General features: G+C 50.8%; 2 protein-coding genes across 2 annotated transcripts in view; both read right to left on the bottom strand.

The window, feature by feature from the left end:
* Positions 1-984: 984 nt before the first annotated feature.
* On the bottom strand, positions 985-15,354 carry LOC123636956 (cytochrome P450 4F2-like). The gene is made up of 13 exons (XM_045549700.1): positions 15,080-15,354; positions 13,187-13,331; positions 11,970-12,023; positions 11,750-11,877; positions 9,793-9,914; positions 8,791-9,061; positions 8,390-8,456; positions 8,063-8,192; positions 5,378-5,383; positions 2,421-2,569; positions 2,261-2,325; positions 2,014-2,096; positions 985-1,656 (listed from the first exon to the last, which is right to left on the bottom strand). The coding sequence occupies exons 1-13, from the start codon at positions 15,275-15,277 to the stop codon at positions 1,479-1,481; spliced, it is 1,596 nt and encodes a 531-aa protein (XP_045405656.1). The 5' UTR covers positions 15,278-15,354; the 3' UTR covers positions 985-1,478.
* Positions 15,355-24,323: 8,969 nt separating this feature from the next.
* The window catches only part of LOC123636949 (ultra-long-chain fatty acid omega-hydroxylase), a 30,082-nt gene continuing 27,730 nt past the window's right edge, over positions 24,324-26,675 (bottom strand). The window contains exons 12-14 of the mRNA XM_045549689.1: positions 26,424-26,488; positions 25,666-25,748; positions 24,324-25,131 (exon numbers count right to left, since the gene is read on the bottom strand). Coding sequence (XP_045405645.1) covers positions 24,954-25,131; positions 25,666-25,748; positions 26,424-26,488 — 326 coding nt within the window. The 3' untranslated portion in view covers positions 24,324-24,953. The remainder of the gene's footprint in view (positions 25,132-25,665; positions 25,749-26,423; positions 26,489-26,675) is intronic.

Below are 26,675 nucleotides of genomic sequence, written 5' to 3'. Positions count from 1 at the left end.
GCAAGATTGGTGTGGTATCTGGAGCTCAGTCGCTCAAGGCTGCACTAAACGCCAAGAGTGGGGGGGATCTCTGAAGGCTGGATGCTTTTCTAATTCCTTACATGAATAAATGACATGAGGCCAGGCACAGTGGCTCACACCTGTAACCCTAGCACTCTGGGAGGCCGAGGAGGGAGGATCACTCGAGGTCAGGAGTTCGAGACCAGCCTGAGCAAGAGCGAGACCCAGTCTCTGTTAAAAATAGAAAGACATGATTTGGGCAGCTAAAAATATATATAGAAAAAAAAAATTAACCAGGGATGATGGCACATGCCTGTAGTCCCAGCTACTCGGGAGGCTGAGGCAGAAGGATTGCTTTGAGCCCAGGAGTTTGAGTTTGCTGTGAGCTAGGCTGATGCCACGGCACTCTAGCCAGGGCAAAAGAGCAAGACTCTGTCTCAAAAATAAATAATAAATAAATAAATAACATGAAAAGAAAATTTAAAATGACAAAGACATGATAAAAAAGGAAAACAGAAACCTAAAATATACACAAATTATACTTTCACACAAGGAGCATGTCTCAACTAAGAAAATGTGAAACTCTGTTTTAACAGCTTCATGATGAGAGGGGAAAAATATCAAAGCCCAGGGGTGATACAAGCAGGGGAATTTGAAATAAGACCTTAGTCACTTAAGAGGAACCCTCAAAGGGCTCCATCTCCCAGGGTGAGAGTAAACTGAAGTGGAGGAGACTGAATGTGTGATTTCAGCTTAAATTTAAACTGGCTTAGTGACCTTGCACCCCACAAGCCTTTAACTTCTTTTAACATAATTCAAATTGTAAAAATATAATTTCAAATATGACAGCCAATACCAAGGCAAAGATAACCAGACAGACAAAAATCACTGACCCCATGAGTGAAAACCAGCAGAAACAACAGGCAATATAATAGACACAGATACTGCAATGATCAGACACACACTATAAAGTAGCCAGGCTGATTATGTTTAATAAACATAGTACTTTAGTAACCATAGAAACACAGTGAAGAAAACTTAGGAGAGAAAAGACTGGGTGTTTTAGATCAGACACAAGGTCAGGGTAGTAGAAGTGTAATGCCTCTGTGGGTTTGCTTCTGCGACTCAAGAGCCTCAAACCTGCCTCTTATATCCCTCTTTAATCCTGGTCTTTCTCCTGCTCAAACACCTCCCATGTCTCCCTCTGGCCCACAGAAAAAAGTCTACCCTTGGACTCTGGGAGAACCCACCATCAGTGTGGGAGCCCTGTGTTCAGCCAGAGAGTGACTCAGGCTCCTGGGCTCAGGGACGCCACCCCGCCTCCACCAGCCAGTCCCACCTGCAGGTGCCTGCAGTCCCCGCGCGCCCCCTGCTGGCTCTGGGTGAGGCTCAGGCACAAGTGACAGCAGGTGCATTCCTGGGAATCTGCAAAGGCAGGTGGGTGGGCTCGGCAGGCTCCCAGACCTGGCCACGGTGGGTCACTGCAGGTCTCCGCTGAGCGGCTCCACCCGCAGCCAGAGGCCGCCCTCAGCTCGGAGGATCAGCTCCGGCTTCCTGCGCGGCTCCGTGTCGTGGGGCAGGACGCGGAAGCGCAGCAGCGTGAGCGCCAGGACCACCTTCATCTCGGTCATGGCGAAGGTCTGCCCAATGCAGTTCCTGGGGGTGGAGGTGGGGACAGTGATGGCACCCAGGACCCCCATCCGGGCCCCATCACGCCTGGAACCTGCCCCGGGACCCCCACCCCACCTGGATCAATTTGAGAACAAGACAGGGCCGTAAGCTTCCGTGGGACCCCCACGTGGCCTTGCATGTCCCAGGATCCTGGCCCAGTCCCCAGCCCCTAACTCAGACCAGCAGGCAGGGGAGTGGACTCTGAGCACACCCTTGTTCCCGGGATCTTATTTAAATCCCTGAACCCCGGAAACACACCGCCCCACAGTCAAGTCTCTGACCAGGTTGCCACCAGGTTTACCACCCTCATCTCCTCCCACCTCAGACCCCCGCTGGCCTCACCTGGGCCCTGCCGAGAAGGGAATAAACGCCAGAGGTGAGCTGTTCTGGGGGTTTTCTGGGTCGAAGCGGAAGGGGTCATAGACCTGGGGACGGGGCAAGATAGAGCTGCTGAGAGGGGTCTCTCAGGAATCACAGCCACCCCCAGAAAAGACAGATGTGGGCACAGTACAGGGGGTGTCTGATTTCACCAGTCAGGACCCCTCCCCCTCACCAGCTCCCAGGATGGAGAAGGGGGGAGGGGCAGCACCTCAGGGTCCGACCAGACTGACGGGTTGTGATGAATCCCAAAGATGCTGATGGTACAGACGTTCCCTGTTGGCAGGAGGGGACAGTCAGGACAAGGTCCAAGCTGCCTGATGGGACCACCACCCTGCCCAGGAGCCTCCTCCCCCTGCCACTGTGGGTACCTTTGGGGATGACCCGGCCATCTGGGAGCACAATGTCCTTGGTGCAGCGGCGGGAGATGGCAGTGACTGGGGGGTGCAGCCGCAGACTCTCTTTGACGCACATGGTCAAGAAGGGCAGCTGGGCCAGGTCCTCCCTAAGGAGCACCCCAACGATTATCCAGGGAGCGAACACAGCCCTACCCCTGCCCCGTGAGACCCTCTCACCTCCCTCTGACCCTGAGTCATACAACAAAATTAACTCCGGAAGAATCAGGGATGTAAGCGTCAGAAAATGAAACTCACAAAAGCACTAGAAGAAAACTTGGCCTGGTAATTTTAGCAAAATACAAGCAAAAGCAAAACACAAGTAAAGAGCATCCTTAAAAGTGTTAATGCATCTGCATGAAAACGTTTTAAAAATTACAAAATAAACTAACAAAAGCCAGGGTGGGCGGGACTCTCCAAGAGGGCTTATAAGTTTATTTGAATAAGTAAAGTCCACTTCCCACTCTAGGGTGAAATGAACCTAATATTATAAAAGTGTCAATTCTTTCTAAAATAATCAATATATTCAACACAATCCAATCAATATCAGGCTGCATTTTTCTTTAGAATTTGACATCCTTATTCTGATTGGAAAAAACAAGCCTTGGCTAGAGTTAGATCAATTTAAAAATAAAAGATCCAAGAAAGGAAACACAATCCACCACATATTAAGACCTATAACAAAGGCATAGCGTTATACTAAAATTGACAAAAAAAACAATGTTTTGAAGTCTGTGGTACTGCTACAAGAACAGAAGAACAGGTCCATGGAACAGAGTAGAGAGCTTTCCGTCAGGCATGTGATAGGTGAAAACTTAACATCTCGTAAAGGAGGGTCCCTGGGCAATGGATACTTGGTGGAAGGTGTTCAGACAGTTGGCAATGTGGCCACAAAAAGACCAGATGCTTGTCTACTCTGTATACAGGGTGGAGTCTCTTCCTAGATGAGAAAGGTAAAACTACAAAGTTAAAATAAGATAACATAAGAGATATTTTTGTGACCTAGGAGTAGCAATTCTTAATACCCCAAAAGCACAAGCAGAAATATCAAACAAAAAATATACATGAAAATTAAGAATTTCTGTGCAATAAAAGAAACCATAGAGCAAATTACATTCTGATGAGAGATTCAAAGGAGATATTTACCATAAATATATAGCTCTAGAACAATGTCTTGAATAGGTAAGATATTCCTGCAAATCAACAAGAAAAAGGACAGGTGAACCAACAGAAAAGTCGGCAAAGAATATGACCCAAGAACTTAGGGAAGCCCAAATAGGAGATATATTAGGAAGTGCTCAAAGTTGCTTGTTATCAGGGAAATGAAAATTGTCTAACAATGACACGTCACATTGCATCTATTCCAGCAAGAGTTAGCAAGGAAGGTAATGCTAAGGGTTAGCTGAGGATAGGGGTAGAGGAAACTCATGCACTGACGGTGGTGTGGACAGGAGCTGCCATTCTGCAGGGCAACTGCCAGTGCACGGTCAAGGACAGACCACGTTGTGTTTATGGTCCAGCAAGCTGGCTTCCACGTATGGATCCCGGAGAGATCCTCAGACACGGAGACAAAGAGACATGTACAAAGATGTTCATTGCACTGGAGAGACGGAAGCATCCAAGGGATCCAGCGCTAAGGGGTGGGGGAGGAAAGAATCATAGGATGGTTTAAGCAATAAACTAGTTGTACTTAGAACCATGAATGGCTGAAAAACTCACAGTGCTCCATTTCTGAAAATTTTAAGAACCAACACAAGATCTGTGATGTAGCAACATATTTGGAATTTTAAAATACATGCCCCCCAACAATAAATTTTACAAATAAAGGGCTCTATCTCATTAAAACATATTGTTGCAGTGCTGGAAGTGGGGTATTGGGATTAAATTGGAAGAAATAAGAATTGCATGGAAAAATGAGTAGAACAGACCATGAACAGAGGAGTGCAGTAAACTCTCCTCTTGACAGCTGAGGTCAAAAGACGAATTAATCAAAAGTTTCAAGAGTATTTTCGAAGTGGTCAACCTGATTATACAGTTCAAATGGAAAAGTAAGAACTCAGAAAATACTGTAAAAGCAAACTAATGAGACAGGACCACTTTGATCAAATACGAAAATGTTTTTAAAAGTGTGATAACAAAGATTCTTGGTGCTTATGTATGACTAATAGATAAATGGAACGGACTAGAATCCAGGAGCAAACTCGAATTTATACATAAATTTAGCTTATTGTGAATCTGCTATTATTTAAAATCATAGGACAAGTACAAAATAGACATTACATTCTTTTGAGATAATGCATTAGCCATTTTGAGAAAAAAAATAGATTCCTACCTCAGTACTTATTCCAACATAGATTTCATAGGGGAAAGGTATTAAATATAATCAATTAATAAAATATTAAATAAAATATTTTTTAAATACATAAACACATTACAGGAAAGCACACAACAGTTTTACACTTTATTATTAGAATATGAAAGCTTTTCTAAGCATGGTTTTTTAGGAAAAACAAAACCAGAAGCTGTAAATGACAGAATTGATAAATTTGACTATAAATAAGTGAACCAAACCAAAATAAATAAGCCAAAACCAAACATACAAAGACAATCCAAGGAAGAATTTTGCATAATGGAGAAAATAAATAATTTTCTTAATATGTAGAGAGATTTTATAAATTGGTAAGGAAAAAAACTAGAAAACCCCAAAGTAAGAAGGGAAAATTATGCAAACTGACACTTCACAGAAAAAGAAAACTGCATGGTGAACACAATACTCAACTTTACTCATATTTAAAGTGACATTCATTAAAACAGCAAAGTCTTATATTGCACCCATTAGATTGGCAGATGTTTTAAAGTTTCATACAGAAAATTGTTGGGAAGGATATGAGGAAATGGGTATTCTGAAAATCTGTGTGTAGGAGTGGATTTTCCAAGAGCTATTGAACTATAAAACTCAAGTGATCTTTGATTCAGCAACTGTACTTCTAGGAATTTGTTCTTCAATGGTACTCACACGTCTAAGCCATGATCAGCATACGCAGATGTTCACTGCATCGTATTTCTTACAGCAAAAGGCTCAGAACTATCCAAATGTCCATCAATGGAGAGATGTTTTCATAAATTATGCTGCACCAGTATGATGGTATCTTATACAACTAGCAGAAAGGAGGAACCAGAGATCACTAGTCCTATCACAAACTGGGGGCTAAATCAGTAGAGAGATACTAACAGGCAATTTGGCAATATCTATTATAATTGAAAATGTTTACATAAACGTCCTCAACAGAGGGGTGAGCTGGGTAAACTGAGGACTGGTACGTAGCACGCAGAAAGGAGGAGCTCCCAGACACTCATTGAGAGAAAAGAACAAATGACAATATATACATATATATATGTAGACTATATTGCCAAGGGAAAGGTCTGGAAGGGCTTACAACAAATGAAACAGATAAGATTAGGCTTGAAGGAGAGGATAACAATGGTGAACTTAATCTTTCCTGTAATGTTTTCTTTTGTGAAAATGGAAAATAAAACTTGTTCCTCTGATTGTCTTTTCAATTCAAAACTAATTTTTCAAACTTCATGCTGGAAAACTGAAAACATCCTAAAGCTATATTGTCAGTGAACATACCTGAGCGCTCTGTGTATACTCCTAGTTGTGCAGAAACAGAGAGAGTGAACGGATGCACGAGGGAAGACAGACTGAGCAGACGAACGTGGGTAGAGACGGAACACTGGAAGGACACAGGACGCCATGAAGGCAGGAATGGGGTTGGGGTGCTGGCACAAGAGGGAAGCTTATATTCATCATAACCCTTTTGTACTGTTTCAATATTTACCAAGTGCATAATTTTTTGAAGGTGAGGGCAGCACAAAAACAGGACAGCTGTGCTTAGCAAAGCCTTGAGGTTCATGGTAATACCTCCAAAGTGTTTGTCTGGTCCAATGTCTCCTCTCCGTCCCTCAGCCCTTGGACCAGAATGTACCCCCTGGACTCACAGCTCCCAACTCATCCCCTCCACTTTTCCCCCTTGTAGACACAGAAAGATATTTCTGATACTGCGATCTGACCTGGACCTCCCCTGCTCAAACATCTCCCGTGGCTCCCCATTGGCCTCCTATGTTAGTCATGGAACTCTCTTCAAGAAAAAAAAAATGCTGTCCAGCTGCAAGAAGTGCAATGAGCTGCCAGCCCCCAGCTACAGGGTCTTCAAGTTCTGCTGCACCATTCAACCAAGGCCACAGTGTCCTGGACAGGCCCCAGCCAATGACTGAGCATGAACATTTGCTAGTGCCTGATCATGTCTGACCTCCCTAACAGCATCTTCTCTGCTCACATTTACCTTTGATCTCATATCAACTTCACAACAGACTGGAACTGGCACACCTCAGGTTGAAGTCCAATCTCCCTTTCTTTCTTTCTTTCTTTCTTTTTTTTTTTGAGACCGAGTCTCTCTCTGTCACCCCAGCGAGAGTACAGTGACATGATCATAGCTCACCACAACCTCAAACTCCTGGGCTCAAGTGATCCTCCTGCCTCAGCCTCCTGAGTAGCTGGGACCACAGGTGCACACCATCACACCTGGCTATTTTTTTCTATTTTTAGTAGAGATGGGGTCTCACTCTTGCTCAGGCTGGTCTCGAACTTCTGACCTGAAGTGATCCTCCCACCTCGGCCTCCCAAAGTGCTAGGATTATAGGTGTGAGCCACTGCACCCGGCCTAAATCCCAATCTCTTTACATGGTTTCCACAGCATTCCAAGAGGGGCTTCCATTGCCAGCTCCAGCCTCACCCGGAGTCCCTCCCTGTGCCTCACACTGTGCATTTCACAAGGATTTAGACACTTTTACTTCCCCAAACACACCAGGCTCCCTCGGGGATGCTTCCACCCTGGCCTTTGCATGGCTGTCCCCTTGAGTGGAAGCGCTGCCCTGTCCCCACGCCCAGCGTGGTGGGTTTGTACTCACTGCTTCCCTCCCCAGCCTCTCCTGCTTTGCCTCCTGCCCCAGCCTAGCCCATGTAGAATTAAGACGGGACTGGACACTACATCAGGAAAGGGCAGGCAATGTGGATGTGCTTACTGAATGAAGAGACGGGTGCCCTTTACCCACTAAGATCTCTGTGAATCCGTGGAACAGACTATAATGTGGGAATTAGAGGCAAGCGCAAAAACCAAAAAGAGTGAAGTCTTGGGGGAAAAATGCAACTGTAGACAGAAAAGCCAGGGGGTGGGAGGAGCAGTTTATTTACTGCATACATGCTGGGCGGCATATGTTTTATACACATTGTCACTAAATCTCCAAGAAGCCCTGTTGGGTAGAAATGTGTCCCATTTACAAAGAAGAAATGAGTTTAGAAAAAAGACTTGATTGTACTAATGTCACGTAGCAAGTCATTGGGGCAATAACTATGGACTCCCAGAACTTTCTTCCCATAAGCCTGCAAGCTTTCTCTTGCTAGCCAGGCGGGGTACCAGGCCCTGCTTCTGGGCTCTGCACCTATTGCCACTAGGCAATAATGGCAGAGTCAGCAAAAACCATCTTCCCGCTTCCCCACCTGGCAGCAGAGCCAATGATAACAGGCTCAGGAACAGGCCATGAGGACCTGCACTCACCATTCAATCTCCATAGGCTCACAGTCCCTCAGCAGCTCCCGCACCTCCTGCCGGCAGCGCTCCTGGTGTTCCGGGTGCCTCGCAAGGTTGTACAGGACCCAGGAGAGACCACTGGCCGTGGTGTCATGGCCTGAGGGGCAGCCAGGCAGGCTTGAGTCTCTGGGCTGCTCCAGCACCAGGGTGTGGACAGCGCCCTACATTGAGGCTCTCAGGGAGGATGAGGGGTGGGGGAGGATGGGCAGAATGGAGTGATCCAGGGTCCACCCACCGCATCCCTGGGATGGAGAGACCCCTGTCCCCACTGTAGTTCCACACTGGGACCCTCACCCCCAAACATGAAGGTATCAGCCTCTGCTCGTATGTCCTCATCTGACAACTCCTTCCCATCTTCATCCTGGAGACAGAAGCCAAAACCCCCGAATCACGTCAGCTCTGAGGGCACCTGAGTCTATCCTAAAACACTCCCTGAAGACCCATCATCCAAGCAGGATGCTGCCCTTGTCATCTCCAGATCTGCCCCACAGGCTTCCTCCCTGTTCTCCCACCTCCTGTTTTCCTCCCCCTAAGCAAACTTCTATAGAGTTGCCTCAAAAATGTATCTGATTTGGCCCTCCATTCCTCAAGCACCATCCATAGCTCCCCAGCGCCTTCTGAATTAAGCCCAAGTTCCTCAATCTGACATTTGAAATCAAGGTCCATTCTACCTCTGGGATCCCAGAGAGGCCCACCTTGGCCAGTAGGAGCACATTAATGAAGTCCAAAGTCTTGGACTTGGCCTTGGCTTTGAGGAAGTCATCAACACCCTGGCTCTCAAGGGTGCGGCGCCGCTCCTGGATGATGGCGTCTGTGAAGTCATGCACCAGGTCACAGGCCCTGCGGAAGCGCCACCCATCGGGAGTGAGGTAGTACAGGAAGTCCACGTGCAGGAAGAGTTGCCGATTTCTTTTCACTATGAGAGCACTGAGCTCCGAGATGGCTGCGATATATTCACTGGGATTCCTGCGGGACCGGGGAAAAGAGAAGCAGCAGCTCCGTGACACACACGAATCCCTGGGAGCATCTCCCAGCCATAACCCCAGGACCACGTTCCATCCAGAAGACGGTGCCTCACGCCCACTTCTCTCTCCACCTCCCACTCTCTGTGAGCTGCCTCATGTCCAGGTCCCCAGGGCAGAGCTTGGGCATCATGCTCACTTTCTCTCTTTCTTATGCAACATCCAGTCCCGCCCATTCTTCCTCAGTTTCTCCCAAAACTTCCCCATCTTCTCCACCGAGCTCAGACCTCCTCCTCTCCACGGTCCTAATCCTCATGTCTACATGACAGTCAATCCTCTATAGAGCCAGATGTCCAAGCTCAGCTCTGACCAAGACACTCATCTGCTCAAACACCTTCCGTGGCTCCCTGGGAACCTCAGGACAAAATTCCTACCCCTCTGCCTGGCTGTCAATGTCCTTAAGACCTAGCCAGGGCCGACCCTCCGCCCTCACTGCCAAGGTGTCTCTTTAAAGGCAATAGCACATGCTCTGCTTGTCCTCGCCTCCCTGCCTTGAGACACAGTTCCGCCTACCTGGAAGAACTGCTCTTTCTCTCTTCCCCTCCCTGTCCTTCAATGCCCAGCTATGATCCACCTACTCCAGAAAGGCTTTCTAATTGCCCTGGTGAGGACTTCCTCCTCCACCTACCCACTTGGGTCCGTGCCCAAGTTCCCAGGCCCTGGGCAAGAACTCACTCCTGACAATGGCTGTCGAAGCTGAAGACACATTTCTGCAGACTGTCCAAGGTCATGAGGCTGATGTGCTCAAACATGTCCAGATGGGCACTGCCCTCGGAGGCCAGGTGCTGCCACTTGGCCTGGCCAGAGAAGGGCACAGAGCTGGGGTTAAGCCCTGGATTCCTTGAGCCCCTCCCCAACCCCAACCATCAGGATAGACTCCCCCAGAACCAGCCTCCTGGTCCTCTGCCCCAGGCACCCACCCCTAGGGAGGACCAGAGTTGGGTGGGAGAGGAAGCTGTTACTATTAGGAGATGAAGACCCCAAGGCTGGGAGTCAGGACCTGAACTCAAGTTCCAGCTCTGCCTCCTATGCTGTGAGTGCCCATTTCCCTCCTCTAGGTTCCACCTGTCAAATCTTTAGAAACAGTTAAGTTGATCTGCTTTGTTGCCAGATAAACCAGACTGGGACCCCTGCTCCACCACTCCTAGCTCACTTACTAGCTGGTTGAACTTGGGCAAGCTCCCTGACCTCTCTGACCCTCAGTTTCATCATCCATCATGTGGCCGTCACAGTCATCTCTACCTCATAGGGTTGTGAAAATTAAATCAGACAACATGTACCATTTGGAATCAGCACACAGCCTTGTTTCTGGCACATGGTGAGTGCTCAATGAATGTTGGTTTTCCTTGTTTTTATTGATTACAAAAATATCCCTACGTTGGGACAGGTACTTCCTCCATGGGCCCTGAGCATCCTTGCGGGGCATGCCAAGAATGCAAAGCCCCAATGTTCTCAACCTGGGCCATTTCTCAGACTTGTGTTTGCAGAGAACAACCTTGAGGGGTAAGGTTGTTCTAAATCCACATCAGGTTTGTTTCCGCTTGCTATAAAAGCAGGTTCCCTGAAGCTAATGCTCCTCCTCTGTAATGTAATATACCACATGAGCAGGCATCTGTAAAGCCCGCCTGTTAACCCGATGGGATTTGAGTGGCTTAGGGACAAATGCAAATGAACAAGAGTCACATGCTGCTTGCTGTAGCTGACCCTGGAGTATGGTGTCATGGAGGAGAATCCGCATAACCCAACAAGCTGACTTCTCCACTTACCAGTAAAAAAAAAAAAAAAAAAAAAAAATCGTAGGCACTTCGCAAATGCCTAAACCCCAGTTCTTCACTTCTTCCTGTGCCTGCACACTTTGCTATGTGATTTATCAACAATTCCTTTAAGACATGGAGCCTATTTACCCCACTTTGATTCTGCGATGGACTAGAGGTTTTTGTCAGCCAGGACACTGGCCTAAAAATGATGAGATAGTAATTAATAAACCTAAGCCCCAACAGGCATTGCAGCCTCCTCTCACTCCTTGGAGCCCTGTCCCTGCCATGTGAACAGCCCTGGGATCCCTTCTGGAGGGAGAGACTCGCATGAGGAAAGTCCAGCTGTCCCAGCTGAGGCCATCCTAGATCAGCCTGATGCCGGCCGAGCCCCACACAGGTGACAGACTGAGCCAGGGTCAGCAAAGCTTCCACCTGACCCGCAGCTGATCACACACCCCGAGTGACCCCTTCCACATCCACAAGAACCAGCCCACTATCCCAGGGACATGTTAGCAACCATGAACCTGTGTTGCTTTAAACTAATGAGTTTGGAAGTGGTTTGTGTGCAGCAATAGCTAGTATGCAATCTTTGTCATTGCTCTCTTGAGCTCACAAGGCTTGTGTGACAGAAACATAGAAACTGATATTGTCTGAGGACCTACTATGTGCCAGAGACAGGACTCCATTACATCACCTTGACCTCCTTTTAAGTAGAGATTATTATCCCATTTTACAGATGAGGAAACCACGACTTAGAGAGGAAGAGCAATGACCCCAAAGCCACTCAGCAGAGCCAAAACTCCAAATCAGATCTGTCTGAGGCCGCTCCACCTTTCCAGAGGCTTCTGCCGGGACCCTGGGGTCAAGGAACTCACATGCATGATGTTCACACTCTTGTTGAAAATCTTCACATAGGGCTTCAGGATGTTGAAATGGAAGGCGGGTGTCAGCATGTGATGGTGGCGGCTCCACTTGTCACCGGTGCTCAGCAGGATCCCATCCCCTAGTAGGGCAGCCAAGGGCAGTGGGCAAGGGAAGTGCCTTCTCCTGTCCCCACAAGCTTGTCCCCACCCCCATTCACCTGCAGTTACTCACCCAGCCAGGGCTTCAGGAAACTGTAGAAGATCACGTCCTTCGGTGCAACAGCAGCTGACATGAATGAGGACCGTCAGGGGACATGGAGCGGGGGCAGGGAGGACTGGGGGGGAAGTCCCCAGCCAGGGGTTTGCACTTTCCCCTCCAAGCCCAGCATAGCAGGAAGGGGGCCAAGGGCAGACGAAGCAGGAAGGACAGGGGAGAGGAGGAGGCCAGACCAGGCCACAGAAGCACAGTAGAGTGATGACATGCCCTAACATGACACAACATGCCCCATGATGCCTTGACATGGCTCCCACATGGTCCACCATGTTCTGCAATACATGAGCATAGCTCAAAGCTCTACAAAATGCCTTTAGAGGGACCTAGGACATTCTATCTGCCCCAGAACCCTCTGACTTCTGCATGGATCTGGGATATGTGACATGGCCCTCACACGTGTTAACATGTCCTGACATGACTACTAAATACATGACTACCCCTAGCATGACACTAGATTCTCTAACATAGACCTGAGATGGTCTGACATGACCTCAGTGTGCTCCACACATGGGCCCCAGATAGAATTTAAATATGGTCCCTTTAATGTCCCAGACATGGGCCAGGTGTGACCCAGACTGTTCCTCAGTCATGCCAAGAACATACCCTCCACCAGCCACATGTCCTCCTCATTGCTCTGGGCCTGGAGACTGACAAGGTTGATGCCAGCCCTGGCAGGAGGCCATGAATGCTAACCAGCCCCACTGCATCACCCTGCCTCCTGCTTTAAACAATTCCTACTCTTCATGTGAGACCCAGCTCTGGCAACTCCTCCTCCAGGAAGCCTTCCAGCCTGCCCCAGCAGAGACCTTGTTTCTCCATTGAGCTGTCACTGACATCTCCCTCAGCCCATTCCTGACCACTCAAAGCTAGAGATTCCTCTGTCCAGATCCATCTCCTCTAGCTTGGGGGTTCCTCCAAGACAGGGCTCCTGAGTTTAGGCCTGTTGGGGCCCTGGTGGTGCCCAAAACACCAGGGTGGAGGTGGCAGATGGCAGAGCAGGGAGGAGACACTGAGGTGGGGGCTGGTGAGTACATGCAGAGAAGAGGAAGGTGGCTGAGGGAGCAGAAGGAGGGAGGGACCTGGGTACTGCAGGGGCCACACAGCAGCTTGGGGCAGGAGGGGCTGGAAGCCCTGAGACGTGCCACGGCGCCACCACCACAAGCTCTTCATGGTACCTGAGGCACTGAGGACGGACCGGACGAAGTCAGGGTGGCACAAAGTGATGAGGGGAAAGACGGGGCCCAGCCACCGCTTAAAGAGCCGGGGGTGAGTGGCCACCAGCTGAGTCACTTCCCTCAAACCTTCCTCTGTGGGGGGGACCTGTAAGCAAGGGAGAGCCGTCACCTCCTGTGGTGGTTAATTTCAGGTGCCAACATGACTGGGCTAAGGGTTGCCCAGATAGCTGGTAAATGTTATTTCTGGGTGTGTCTCTGAGAGTTTCCAGAAGAGATTAGCATTTGGACTGGTAAACTGAGGAAGGAAGATCCGCCCTCCCCAGTGTGGGAGGCACCATCCAACCCATAGGGGGCCCAGAGAGAGCAAAAAGGTGGAGGAGGGGACTTGGCTCTGTCTTCCGGAGCTGGGACATCCACCTTCTCTGCCCTTGGACATCAGAACTGCAGCTGCTCAGGCCTCTGGACTCGGACTGAGTGACAGCTCAGCGCCCTGGGTCTCCAGCTTGCAGACGCGATGCCATGGGACTCCTAGGCCCCCATAAATGCATGAGCCAGTTCTCATCATGAATTTCCTCTTCTCTAATAGATAGGTAGATAGATGACAGGTTGGTGGGTGGATAGATAGATCGATCCTATTGATTCTATTTCTGTGGAGAACACTGACGAATGCATTTCCCAGGAGGAGCCACTGCAGGGCACCCTGCAGCCTCCAGAGGTGGGGTGGCCTCTGCAGTGACCGGCGTGTCCAGATTCTGCACAGGTAGAGGGAATCTCTGCTTCCTCCCGCTCCTTTTCTCAGGGCTATCCCAAAGTCCCCAGGGTGCATTTCAGGGCAGAGGGAGAAGACACATCATCTGCTCACAGAGGGGCCCACTTTGGCTCAAGAGGAAGCATTCTCTTGTCCTGGGAGTGATTCCACCCCAGGGGCAGCCATATGGGAAGCTTGTAGGCAGCAGTGTGGCCTCAGAATGTGTCCCTAGGGCTGGTTTCCACATTCTTTCACGTCCTGGCTGGTCCGCACAAGTGTCAGTTCCTTTCGAGGAGAAGAGGCTGCATACCAGGGACATTCCAGCCTCGGCAGAGACCAGAAGCACAGAGGGGAGCTCTAACTGTCCCTCAGGAAGGCAGCTCCCACCTGTGAGCACCTGGGGCAGGACAGGCTCTGAGCATAGTGTGTCCCGTGCACCCTCCCTAAGGACACGCCCATGGTCCCTGCCATTACAAATGAACAGACGGGGGCCACGTCCCCCAAAGGACAGAGCAGGTCCAAGTCAGAGGCCAAGGTGTGGGAGGGGGTGGTTAGGGAAGGCTCCTGAGAGGGGAAGGGAGAGGCCAACTTCCATGCAGGCTGCACAGCAGGGCCCATGGCGACATCTCAGTGGGGAAGAGCAGGTAAGAGGACGCTGCCCAGGAAGGGCAGGGGTGGCACACTGTCCCCACCTGTCTTCTGGGCCAGCGGTGCCCCTGTGTGTTTGGGGGGTGGGGCAGTCACAGCCCAGAGAGGGGCAGACACAGGACACGGGCCAGGCAGGGGGCAGACCCCGGACGGTGCCTCTCAGGAGGCCTCAAGTCCCGCAGCGGAGAATTGGGGACACCGGGGGTCCCCGCTCTGTGCAGCCCTCCCTGGGAGCCCTCACGGTGCACCAGTGTGGGAAGACAGGCAGGAAAAGGATGCTGAGCAGGCTGGGCTGGGAGCACAAGGGGGGGACAGAGGCCTGGGACGGCGCAGCAGAGCAGCGAGGCAGTGAGCAGAGGCGTGAGTGAGCCGCCGCCCTCGCTTCTCTGCCGTCCCAGACCCCAGCCCACCTCCGCCCCGGCTCCCTGAGCCCCTTCCCGGCCCTGGGGACGTCCACCCGCCCTGACACCGCAGTCCCGTCCTGCTGCCACACTCACCAGGCCCAGGTGACCCCAGAACCAGCTCCGCGTCGGGGGCTGCGGGAAACAGCGGAGGCGGCTGCAGGTGCCATAGAAGGCGTAGGTCCAGGCCAGGACGCGGGCCAGGAGCCAGGAGGCCCCGACCAGCAGCAGCAGCAGCCACGGGGAGGCGGCCACCGGCCCCAGGCCCAGCCAGGACAGGCCCAGCTGCGGCATCCTGCAGGGCAGACGGGTGCAGGGGGGGTTCCTGAGGCCCAGGGGAGGGAAGGGGGCTCCAGGGCCAGTGCAGTGGGGCAGGGGCAGGAGGGGTCACAGATGGGGACGCAGGGGTCGAGAGCAGGGAGGGAGACCCAGGGACCCCAGGGCAAGAGGCAGAGTGAGAGGGAGAAGAAAATGAAGAGGACAAGGAGGAGGAGGGGAAGGAGAAGGAGGGGGAGGGGGAGGAGGAAGAGGAGGGGGAGGAGGAGGAGAGAGAAAGCTGATTACAGTTTAGAAAGGCCCCGCTGAATCACTGGGAGGTTGCCAGGGGCTCAGTTACCAGGAAACCACCAGTCCCCTGGGCTGGCAGCCTGGAGCTGTCCCAGCCTTGGGCAGCCCCTCCTCACCCCGGGCCAGGACCCTCCAGCCCAGCCCCCCGAGCCGGGCACCTTCTCCCAGGAGCAGCTTGTCCACACAACTTCTTCTCCCCTCCTTCTGGAACTTCTTTGTCTCTGGAGGTCAGAGACCTTTGCCTGCAGGAGGTCAGGCTAGGCTGGGCCAGCCAATCCCTGCGGGCCCAGCTACCTCCTCCCCGCCAGGGCAGTGGACCAAGACATGAAGACACAAGGGCAGGACCAGTTGGGTACAAAGAGGAACCAGCTAACGGTAACACACAGTGTGGGAACCAGATGTTTGCAGCTCAGCACCTCTTGTTCAAACCATGGGTGAAGGTGACTCTGGGCCCCCATGTTTACAGCCGTCCCCACCCTTCCAGGGCCAGGTAAAAGCATGAACTTGAGAGTCCAGGTGCTGCCTAAGCAGGACCAGGACAAGCTTTGTATCAAACCATCTCCCAAGCCCCTCTCCAAGCGTGGGTTGGGAGGACGTCGTGAACCATTGCTCAGAGCAGAACTAGGAAGATTACAGATTAAAGCCTCTGGCCCCGGCCACATAGTGTGGCAGGAGTTCAAGTCTTGCCTGCTGGGTCAGATTCTGGCTATGAAGAGCCCACCTGGAAGGACAAACTTGGAGGCTGGGCTCAGCGTCCAAGGACAGAGGGGAGGCATTGTGGGTGAGGCTGAGAGGGGCCGTGAGCACATGGGGTCCAGGCAGGGCAAGGCAGAGCCAGGGGACCCTGAGTGGAGTCAGCCTGCTTCCCCGTCCTTGCTCTGACTGTGGGCAGGGCCAGCCAGCCTGGGCTCAGTCTTCCCATGTGGGAAATGGGATGTTGGCCTTAAAGGAGGCACATCTTGTCCAGATGCAGTCTCAAGTTCCCCTGTGGGGCCGTCTTAGCCCCTCTGAGGTCAGGCTCCAAGACAAGGGTGAGTTTGAAGGATGGAGCTGCTGAGTAAGAGAATTAGGGTGGACATTTCTCCTGCAATTAATTGAATGTTGGGGAGATGCCCCAACTTTCCTTCCCCTTCCATGCACATGCCTTGAAACCCTATCTGGTTCAGCTTCACATCCTAGAGGGTCTTGGAGGGTCCTGGAGCCCACCCCCCCAAAAAATTGAGGTACACAGATTCTCCTCTTTCTCTGTGGGGATAGAACCAGCTGCTGGCTGGTTCATCCATCCAGAGAAAAGCTGGGGTAAGGCCAGGCTTCCCCAAACCAGTGCAGTAAGTGAGAGGCAGCAGGGCTGCCCTGGTATGTCTGGGTAGAAGCAGGAGGGAAGAAGAGGAAACAGAGTACCACAGTAACTTGCACCAGCCACACAGTGAAGTAATTAAACATTAGCACAGATGAAACTGAATCTTGGCACATAGTAGGTGCTCATCAAATATTTAGGGAAGAAAGGGACTTTTGCAGCCATGAGCTCTAAGAACTGGATACTCAAAATGTGGTCCTCGGACCAGAGCAGCATCTCGGAAATACAGGATCTTGGACTCTAACCCAGACCCTCAAAGGTGATGGCTTCGAAGTCTTTCTCGTTATCCTCGACAAGAGGAGGGGTTGATTTCCCTCCGCCTTGAATCTAGACTGGTCTGGGACTGCTTAATCAGTCATGCATGGTGGAGGTGGTAACATGTCACCTCTGTTACGGGAAATTAACAGAGGGAGACATGCTAGAAGGTAGCTGAGGGGGCTGTCCTGGGCTCGGTGGTCAGTGAGGGGCTCCCCATGAGATGGCCATTGAGCACAGACCTGAATGACACGGAGGAGTGTGCTGTGTGTAAGGACCCCCTCCTGAAGCTGCACCGAGAGCATAAAGACCCAGCATCAGGCGGGACACACATACTCATTCTTGCTTCCACCCTCCACTGTTCTGAGTTAATCAAGACTAGAGGGCACCTTGATCAGGAAGTGCAGGAGAAGCAGGAACTAGCCACACCGGAGACCCACACAGTAACTGATAAAAACTCACACCAGAAGCAGGTGTTGAGGTTTCATTCAACGTGATCAAGAACGCGAAACCCAACAGGCCCCTTTAGGCCACCTTGAGGGCAAGACCAGCTGGTGGAGCTACCAAATTCCTAGCCTGGGGGACAGAAAATCACACGAACTGGATTGGAAGGCAGAAAAGTCAGAGGAAAACTCTGGAGACATTCAGAGGACACACAACAGCTAGGAACCACCACTAGGGAGTGCCACTCTATGTTACTGATTGATTTTCTCTCTTGTTTCTTTATAAATACATTCTATTTTAGAATGGTTTTTTTTTTGTTTGTTTGTTTGTTTGTTTTTTGAGACAGTGTCTCTCTCTGTTGCCCAGGCTAGAGTGCCGTGGCATCATCATAGCTCACTGCAGCCTCAAACTCCTGGGCTCAAGCAATCCTCCTGCTTCAGCCTCCTGAGTAACTGGGACTAGAGGCTCACACCACCATGCCCAGCTAATTTTTCTATTTTTGGTAGAGAGGAGGTCTCACTCTTGCTCAGGCTGGTCTCAAACGCCTTGCCTCGAGCAATCCTTTCGCCTCCCAGAGTGCTAGGATTACAGACATGAGCCACCGTGCCCGGCCCTAGCAAGCATTTTTTTAAATAAAATTGTTAAGTGCATATTTCAGGTTTATAGCATGATGTTATGGGATACATATAGATAGTAAAATGGTTACAATAGTGAGGTAGATTAACATGCAATCATCTATAACTATCATCACAGTTACTTTTTGTGACAAAAGCAACTAAAATCTACTTATTTAACAAAAATCTCTATTCTGATACAATTTTGTTAACCTTAGTCTTCATGTTGTACATTAGATCTCTCTGCTTGTTCTACAGGTCTATTATTTCGTATCCTTTGATCTTCATTTCCCCATTTCTTCTCCCTTACCCCAACCTGTGGGCCTTAAAGGAGGCACATCTTGTCCAGGTACAACATATATATATCTCATATTCATATATATATATCATATTCCACATATTAGTAAGATCATGCAATATTTTTCTTTCTCTGTCTGGCTTTATTTCACTGAGCATAATGTGCTTTGGGTCTATCCATGGTGTGGCAAATGGCAAAATCACCTTCTTCTTAATACTTCATTGTCTAAATATACCACACTTTCTTTATCCGTTCATCCATTGATAGGTATGTAGACTTTGCCCATATCTTAGCTATTGTGCATAAGGCTGCAATGAACATGGCAGTGCACGTATCTTCACAGGGTGGTGATTTCATCTCCTTCGGGTACCTACCCAGAAGTCTCTCTTCTCCTCTTTCTTCTCCTTCATCTTCTTCATCATTTCCTCCTCCTTTTCCTCCTCATCTTCCTCCTTCTCCTTCTTTCTTCTCCTCTCTCTCTCTCTGTTTGTTGGGTGACAATTGTTTACAAAACCCACCCTGACCACCATCAACCACCCCAAGCCACAGAAGGGAAACTTGGGGAGCGGACCATTGGGAAGAGCAGAATCATAAAAACAGGTCGTTTTTCCCCCTGCCTTCCCATGTGGTACATTAAAGATGGTGGCCAACTCTTTGCTGCCTCTCCTGTTAAGAGGTTGTCATGGCTAGTTTTTTGTGTCAACTTGGCTAGGCTATCGAACTCAGTAATTTAGTTGAACACTAATCTAGGTGTTGCTGTGAAGGTGTTTTGTAGATCTAATAATAGTCAACGTCTACAGTCAGTTGACTTTAAGTAGAAGAGATTACCCTCAGTGATGTGAATGGGTCTCATCCTACTATCAGTTGAGAGGCCATAAGAGCAAAACCTGAGTTTCTCAGAGAAGAAGCAATTCTGTCTTGAGACTGCGTGTTAACTCTTGCCTGAGTTTTCAGTCTGGCAGCCTGTTGCCCTGCAGTTTACAGACTTCACAGCCCCGTAATTGTATGAGCCAGTTCCTTAAAATAAATCTCTTAAGATATAAATATTAAGATAAATCTATAATATGGCCTGGAGAAGTGGTTCTGCCTGTAGTCCCTGCACTTTGGGAGACTGAGACAGGAGGATTGCTTAAGGCCAGGAGTTGAGACCAGCCTGGACGACAGAGCAAGACCCTGTCTCTCCAAAAAATTAGACAGGAGTGGTGGCACACACCTGTAGTCCCAGCTACTGGGGAAGCTGAGGTGGGAGGATTGCTTGAGCCCAGGAATTTGAGGTTACAGTGAGCTATGATCACACCACTGCACTCCAGCTTGGGCAACAGAGCAAGACCTTGTCTTTAAATATATACCTGTTATATATCTTGTGATATATAAAGATAGATTGATTGATTTTATTGGTTCTGTTTCTCTGAAGAACTCTGATACAGAACTGAAGTCTAATTTCCCTCTCCTTCAATCTGGGCTGTCTTGGTGACTTCTGGGCATTCAGAGTCTAGGTTATAAGAAGCCGTACAGCTTCTTTCCAGGCTTGTTGGAATATTGGAATATATGCTCTTTTTTCTTTTCTTTTCTTTTCTTCTTTTTATTTTATTTTTTTTTAGAGGCAGAGTCTCACTTTGTCATCCAGGTTGAAGTGCAGCAGCACAATCATACCTTGCTACAGCTTCAAAGTCCTGGGCTCAAACAATCCTCCCACCTCAGACTCTTGAGTATTTGGGACTACAGGTGCATGCCACTATGCCTGGCTTTTTTTTTTTTTTTTAATTTTTATAGAGATGGGGTCTCACTATGTTTCCCAGGCTGGTTTGAACTCTTGGCCTCAAATGATCCCCCTGCTTCAGCCCCCCAGAGTGCTGGGATTACTGGTGTGGATCCACCATGCCTGGCCAGAATGCATGCTCTTGGACACAGCTCCCATATTTAGAGGAATCCCAAGCATCCCCATGGAGAGGCCCTATGTGAAAGAAACTGAGAACCTCAGCCGATAGCCAGCCATGAGCGTGAGCCATCTTGAAAGTGGCCCTTCCAGCCTCACATGAGATGCCCAGGCTGACGCCCACAAGTTTGGAGTCCTCAAAAAAATGGTTACATGTATATAAATGTATATACATTGAAAAAGCTTGTATATGCAATTTTTAAAAACTGAAAGAAATCACACCAAACTGCTGGGTTCAGGATGGGGAGCAGAAGCAGAAAGTGGATTTCCCTTTTAAATTTCCACACCTACAACTTGTTCCCTGTTCATTCCATGTCCCTCACCAGGGAGGAGGCTCTCAGAAGAGGAGCGAACACATGCCCCGGGGTCAGACAGCCCATGGTCAAAGCTGGACTCTCCCACTGTTCAGCTGTGTGCACTTGGGCAGGTGACTTGCCCTCTCTGAGCCTCGTGTTCCTCCTCAGTAAAAAGGGCACAATGATATGCCCATGGGGGTTGGAGGAGAGAGATGATGTATGCTTTGGCTTGGGTTCCCTGGAAGTAGACCCTGATGCAAGGATTCAAGCGCAAATACTTTATTTATTTATGCATATGGAAGTGCAAATACCAATTTGGAGGTGACCCTAAGACAAGAATTCAACTGGGAGGCAATCCCAGGAAACACCAGTAAGGCAGTAGGGAAGTGAGACGGGAAGGAAAACACAGCAGTTGGGGGAACTCGTTAGAGGAATTTCCACTGTGGGCAGCAGGGGCTCGGCCCTGCCTGGTGCCTCTGGGAGACAGCACAGGACATGCACCTCGGAGTCATCCCAGAGCGAGGGAACAGGGGCATCGATCCACCGATACCCACCCGCCATTACTCAGGGCTGCTTCCAAGGGCGTTATTTCTCCAGAATGTCCTGCCGGCGCTGCCAGGGTCAGACCTGGGGATGGGACAGTGTGGACTGTTACAGTCACTAGTGACACCAACACATACACACACACACACACGTGCGCACACACATACACACATTCACGTGCACACACATGCATGCACGCAAGTCACACCCACACACATTTACATAACACATGCATGCACGCACTCCAACACGAGCACACACAACCACCCAAATGCACATGCGGTCACCCATACACACGCAGTCACACTCAAACACGCGGACGCATACACTAGTCAAAAACGGACTCCTCAGAACCTGTTGTTGCCAATCCATCCAGCAGAGGGAGCCTTCTTCACACTCAGGAGAGCGAGGAGGTCCCCGCAGCAGCCTGGTGACAGGACTGAGCCTGGGTGTGTTTTGAGATTTACACTTGCGGGTGCAGCAGAGTCCAGGCAACCCAGAGACCACACACTTCCTCTTCTTGCTCTCATTCATCCACTCTCATGGCCCTTCGTGGAAACTCAATGTGCATTACAAGCATGGTGATCTTGGAAAATCTACACCACAAGGGAAAAGTCAGGTGCAGAGAAAGGCAGTCATGTGCCCAGGCCGCTGGTAGGAAGGGACAGAGCCAAAGTTGAACCCATATATGTGGGGTTTTTTGCTGGCAGATGGCGGGGTTGCACCAGGAGGGAGCAGGAGGTGTTTGGCAAATGATGGGCTCTTGGAGACCCTCAATCAGGACAGGTGTGGCAGGGGCAGCCACTTGGCTCCTGTATGTTTCCCATTCAGCCCAGGAGGACCTGGGACAGGGATGATTCCAGCAGGTGCCACCTGGGGACGCACAGGACACAGGACATTGACACCTCCAGCATTGATGGTCCACCCCATCCCAGGCCCTCTTCACACCCCCTGCTATGCAAAGAGACACTAAGGACCCAGACCAGGACCAGGAGCCTCAGGGATGGGACAGAAAAGGACTAAGGACTCCTGCTGAGGCCCCACCATAAGGATATCCTTGTAGGACCTTGGGTGAATCATTTCACTCTGGGGTTTCAGTTTCCACCTCTGTAAAGTAAAATAATAGGCTGTGTGCACTGGCTCCCGCGTGTAAAACCAGCACTTTGGGAGGCTGAATCCAGAGGATTGCTTGAGGCCGGGAGTTTGAGACCAGCCTGGGCAACATAAAAAGACCCTGTCTCTACAAAAAATTAGCCAGGCATGGTGGCGCGTTCCTGTAGTCCCAGCTACTCAGGAGGCTGAGGCAGGAGGATCGCTTGAGCCCAGAAGTTTGAGGTTATAGTGAGCTATGATTGTGCCACTGTAGTCCAGTCTGGGCAACAGAGCCAGATCCTGTCTCTAAAAAAAATAATACTAAGATAAAGTTAGTGTGAGGATTAAATGAGAACATAATACATGGGAAGAGCACACAGGAAGTACTCCATCAATTTTAAATCTCATTATTGTTATATTAACTTTGGAGACCCCTAGGGCTTGGTCCTCAAGCCCTTCCTCCATATACACACACAAGGGCATATGCACGCATATACACACACATGTGCACACACACATGGGGGATTATACATCATCTAAATACTAAGCCTCCCCAGTGTACATCCCCAATCTGGAATTCTCTCCTGAATTCGAGAACCATCTTATTCAACTTCCCGCTTGACATCTCCAACTCCTCCTGGCTGAAATTGACACCCTGATCTCACTCCCCTCCCCCAAAAAACTAACTTACTCCACTTGGCACGACCCATGTCCATTGTTGGCAGTTCCATATTTCCAAGCCCTGAAGCCCAAACCTGAAATCCTCCCTTCTCCTGAAACTCATATTCGATCCATTAGCGAAATGGATCCACCAGCATTGCCTCAGTCTCCGCTCAACATAGCTGCCAAAGTCCATATAACAAATCTTCTCCCTCCTCTGCTCAGAACCCTCCAGGGCTCCCCTTTTCTCTCACAACAAAAGTGAAAATCCAAGGCCCTTTGCGAACTAACTTATTTTTTTACTTATTTATCATTTATCATCTGTCTTCTCCTGAAGATTTCAACTATGCAAGGGCTTGAACCGTGCCTGGCTCTGTCCCCAGGCTAGAGTGCAGCAGGGTGGTCATAGCTCACTGTGACGTCAAACTCCATGCCCCACCTTTTATAGCCCCAATCAGGGACTACTCCACCATCAAATTTCCCCAACCAAAGACCTGGGTGTCACGCTTACTGCCTTCCTCCCCTCAGCCTCCACAGCCAGATAGTCACTTCAATCCAGGCACTTCCTGTCTTGGCTAGACCTCAGCTTCCCTCCTGCCCAGGGTCCCAACCTCCAGTCTGCCCCCTTAAAAAACCACCTCCATGCCAGCCCTAAATCTGACCATGTCCTGCCCTGACCCTGCTCACACACTCCCCATGGCTCCATTGCCCTCAGTAAAAAGCCTGTGAATTTGGTCCATGTCCACTACCCTTCCTCCATTCTGCCCAAACTCCCCAGATCCAACTGCTCCAGCCCCTTGCGAATTCCTTGAGCACACTGTGCTCTCCCTCAACTCAGAGCATTTGCAGATGCTGTTCCTTCTGCCTGAAATGCTCTTCCCTCCCCTTGTCATCCACTCAACTTCTCCTGCTTCAGCACCAAAAGAGCCCTGTTATGTTCACCCAGCACCAGGTGCCTCTTCTCTGGAGCACTTGTCATGGGTTGCAAATAAATATTCACATGTGGAATTATTTGTTCAACATCTGTCTCCAACCCTCTGCAAAGGCAGGAATTGGGCCCAGTGCCAGCAGACAATTAATAAACATGTGATCTGTTGACGAAATAATCAAATGCACAAACTGTCCCAAAAAAATCTGAGTTTATGTCCTAGGACAAACGGCTTCCCAGCCTCTTAGACCACCGCTTCCCTCAGTTGCTTCACAACTGCCTGGAGCCCCTCATTTCTGGAGTGTAGGGCTACAGGTACAAGGGGCTGGCTGAGCTAGGAGATGGAGGGGTGGGTGGGGTACTTGCATCCCTTGCTTTTATTCTACAAAAATCAGAACACTCAGCAAAGGGCCTTTGCACAAGGGAGGAAGGAAGGGGTCTGGGTTCACAAAACAACAACAGAAGCAAACAGCCCCAGTCCTGGGATGCCGCCTGAGCAGTTCGCCCCGTATGAGCTGAGGGCCTTGCGAGGGTGATGTCACAGGTTCAGGGCTCTCACCCTCCAGCCTCCAAGTCCTCAACTGAGAAGCCAGCCTGGGAGTTCAGCCAGGAGGGGGTACGTCTCAGGTCCTCAGAAGATTTGATGGGCATGGCCTGGGGACCTGGCTCCGCAGGGGTGAAGCCAGAGGACAAGCCACAGGATCTTGGGGGCGGGGCCCCTCAAGCAGAACAGGTGCACACACTCAGGGGGCGGGACCTAAACCTCAAGGGGCGGGATCAGACCCTCAGGGGCGGAGCCTCGCCTTGAGGGGCATGGCCAGCACCATCCGGCCGCTCGACAGCGACAGCGGCGCCCGGTCCTACAGGAGTAGAAGCTGGACTTGGAAGGCAGCGGTCTCTGCCCTCAGAATGTTGGGGGCGGGGCCTGGGCCTCTCTGGGCGGGGCCTGGATCCCTGGGATCCACAGGGGCGCCCCTCGCTCAGGCCCGCGGAGGCAGCGGCTCCACGTTGAGCCAGATGCCGTTCTCCGTGCGCAGGATGAGCTCTGGCTTCCGCCGCACCTTGCGCGTTCGGTCCACGCTCAAGCGGAAGCGCAGCAGCGTGAGCGCCACCGCCACGCGCATCTCGGCCATGGCGAAGCTCTGTCCGATGCAGTTCCTGCAGGAGGGGACAGGGCTCAGGCCCAGCCGCAGGGCGGACGGGGCCAAAGGGGAGGGGAAGGAGGGGGAGGTCCCTGGGCCTCACCTGCCTCTTCGTTTCTAAAACGAGGCAAGCATCCTGGGCTGGATGAAGGTTAAAGTGAGACCCCAAGAATCACTAAATCAATGTGACACTGGGGAGGAGTGTGTTTGAATCCTGGCACAGCCCCTTACTAGCTGTGTGTCCTGGGTTAATGACCTCCCCACCTGAGCCTTATTTCCCTCATCTGTGAAAACAGGGACAATGACATTGTAGAGACGTTGGGAGCATTCGAGCCCAGAACTCAGGGCCTGGCACACAGTAGGTGCCCAATATCCAGGGATGCTATTGCAAAGTCTGATGGTGTGGGGCCGGTGTATTGGTGGGGGCGCAAAGATGGTATTGGGCTGGGGGGTGGGATGTGGTCTCTGTGCCTGACTGGCACATCGCTGACCTTCCACTGGCTCTGTTCCTCCCACACCTAGTTTGGACTGGGGGAAATAGAGGGGTTACCTGGGTCCTGCAGAGAAGGGCACAAAGGCCAGTGGGGAGCGCTGCTGTGGGTTGTCTGGGTCAAAGCGGTAGGGGTTGTACACCTGGGCAGGAACAGTCTGGGGGTGAGTGTGGGTGCTGGCCCAGCCTTCCCAGCCTGGCTCCCTCCCTCTGCCTCTGGGGACCAGCACCGCTGGATGGAGAGCAGCCCAGGACCACCTCTTCCATTCCACCCCACACTCACTCACAGCAATGTGGTCGCACCTGCCTCCTTCTATTGGTCAGGCACACCCAGCTCATTCCCACCCCAGGACCTTTGCACTTGCTGTTTCCTCTGCCTGGAACATGCTTCTCCCTGCTCTTTCCACCCTTTGGGTCTCAGCTGAAACATCTCTTCCTCCGCAAAGCCTCTCCCAACCACCTGCACTAGTGCCCGCCCTATCGATTTTTCTTTCTTTTTTGCATTTATCAGTGCGCAAAATGATCGTATTTATTTGCTATTGGCTTCCCCTGAACTTCACTGTGAGCTCTGTGGGAGCTCCCTGTCCTCACTGCCCAGTACAGGGGCTGGCACACAGTAGGTGTTCAGTAAATATCTGTTGACCTAGAGAATTCGTGAGTGGGTGAATACATGTGGGGGATGCTCAGTCTCTGCAACCAGCCCTGCTGTCTGGCTCCCTGGGTTGGGGGGGCAGGGGAGGCCCTGCTGCTCCAGGGCTGCCCCTTCTGGGGAGGAAGGAGCTGAGGGGGCAGGGAGGGTTGTTGGGGCAGCAGCTCACCTTGGAGTCAGGCCACACTGTGGGGTTGTGGTGGGTTCCGTAGATGCTGACCAAACAGATGATTCCTGTGAGGACAGCTAGGGTCAGTGGGGCCAAGGGAAGCCAGAGCTTCCTCCAGAAACCTCTCTTTCCCTGGGTCTCCCTGAAGCTGCGGCATTCCCATGCGCCATCTGCCACCACTGCCTGTCCATCCTTCCCTGAAAAATTCTGCTCCCCGATCCACTCCCCCTACATTTCCCTAAGAGGACACCA

The sequence above is a fragment of the Lemur catta genome, chromosome 1 (assembly GCF_020740605.2).
Source record: "Lemur catta isolate mLemCat1 chromosome 1, mLemCat1.pri, whole genome shotgun sequence".
NCBI lineage: Eukaryota > Metazoa > Chordata > Mammalia > Primates > Lemuridae > Lemur > Lemur catta.
The sequence above is the reverse complement of the archived record's forward strand: the minus strand, read 5'-3'. Positions and strand labels throughout refer to the sequence as shown.

What these genes read in the sequence shown, in the direction of transcription:
- LOC123636956 (XM_045549700.1), bottom strand. Translation starts at nt 15,277, where the DNA reads ATGCCGCAGCTGGGCCTGTCCTGGCTGGGCCTGGGGCCGGTGGCCGCC. An exon ending in GTCCGTCCTCAGTGCCTCAG is followed by an intron (nt 12,024 to 13,186) that starts GTACCATGAAGA and finishes CATTCATGTCAG; the next exon opens with CTGCTGTTGCACCGAAGGAC. An exon ending in AGAGTGTGAACATCATGCAT is followed by an intron (nt 9,915 to 11,749) that starts GTGAGTTCCTTG and finishes TTCTCTGGCCAG; the next exon opens with GCCAAGTGGCAGCACCTGGC.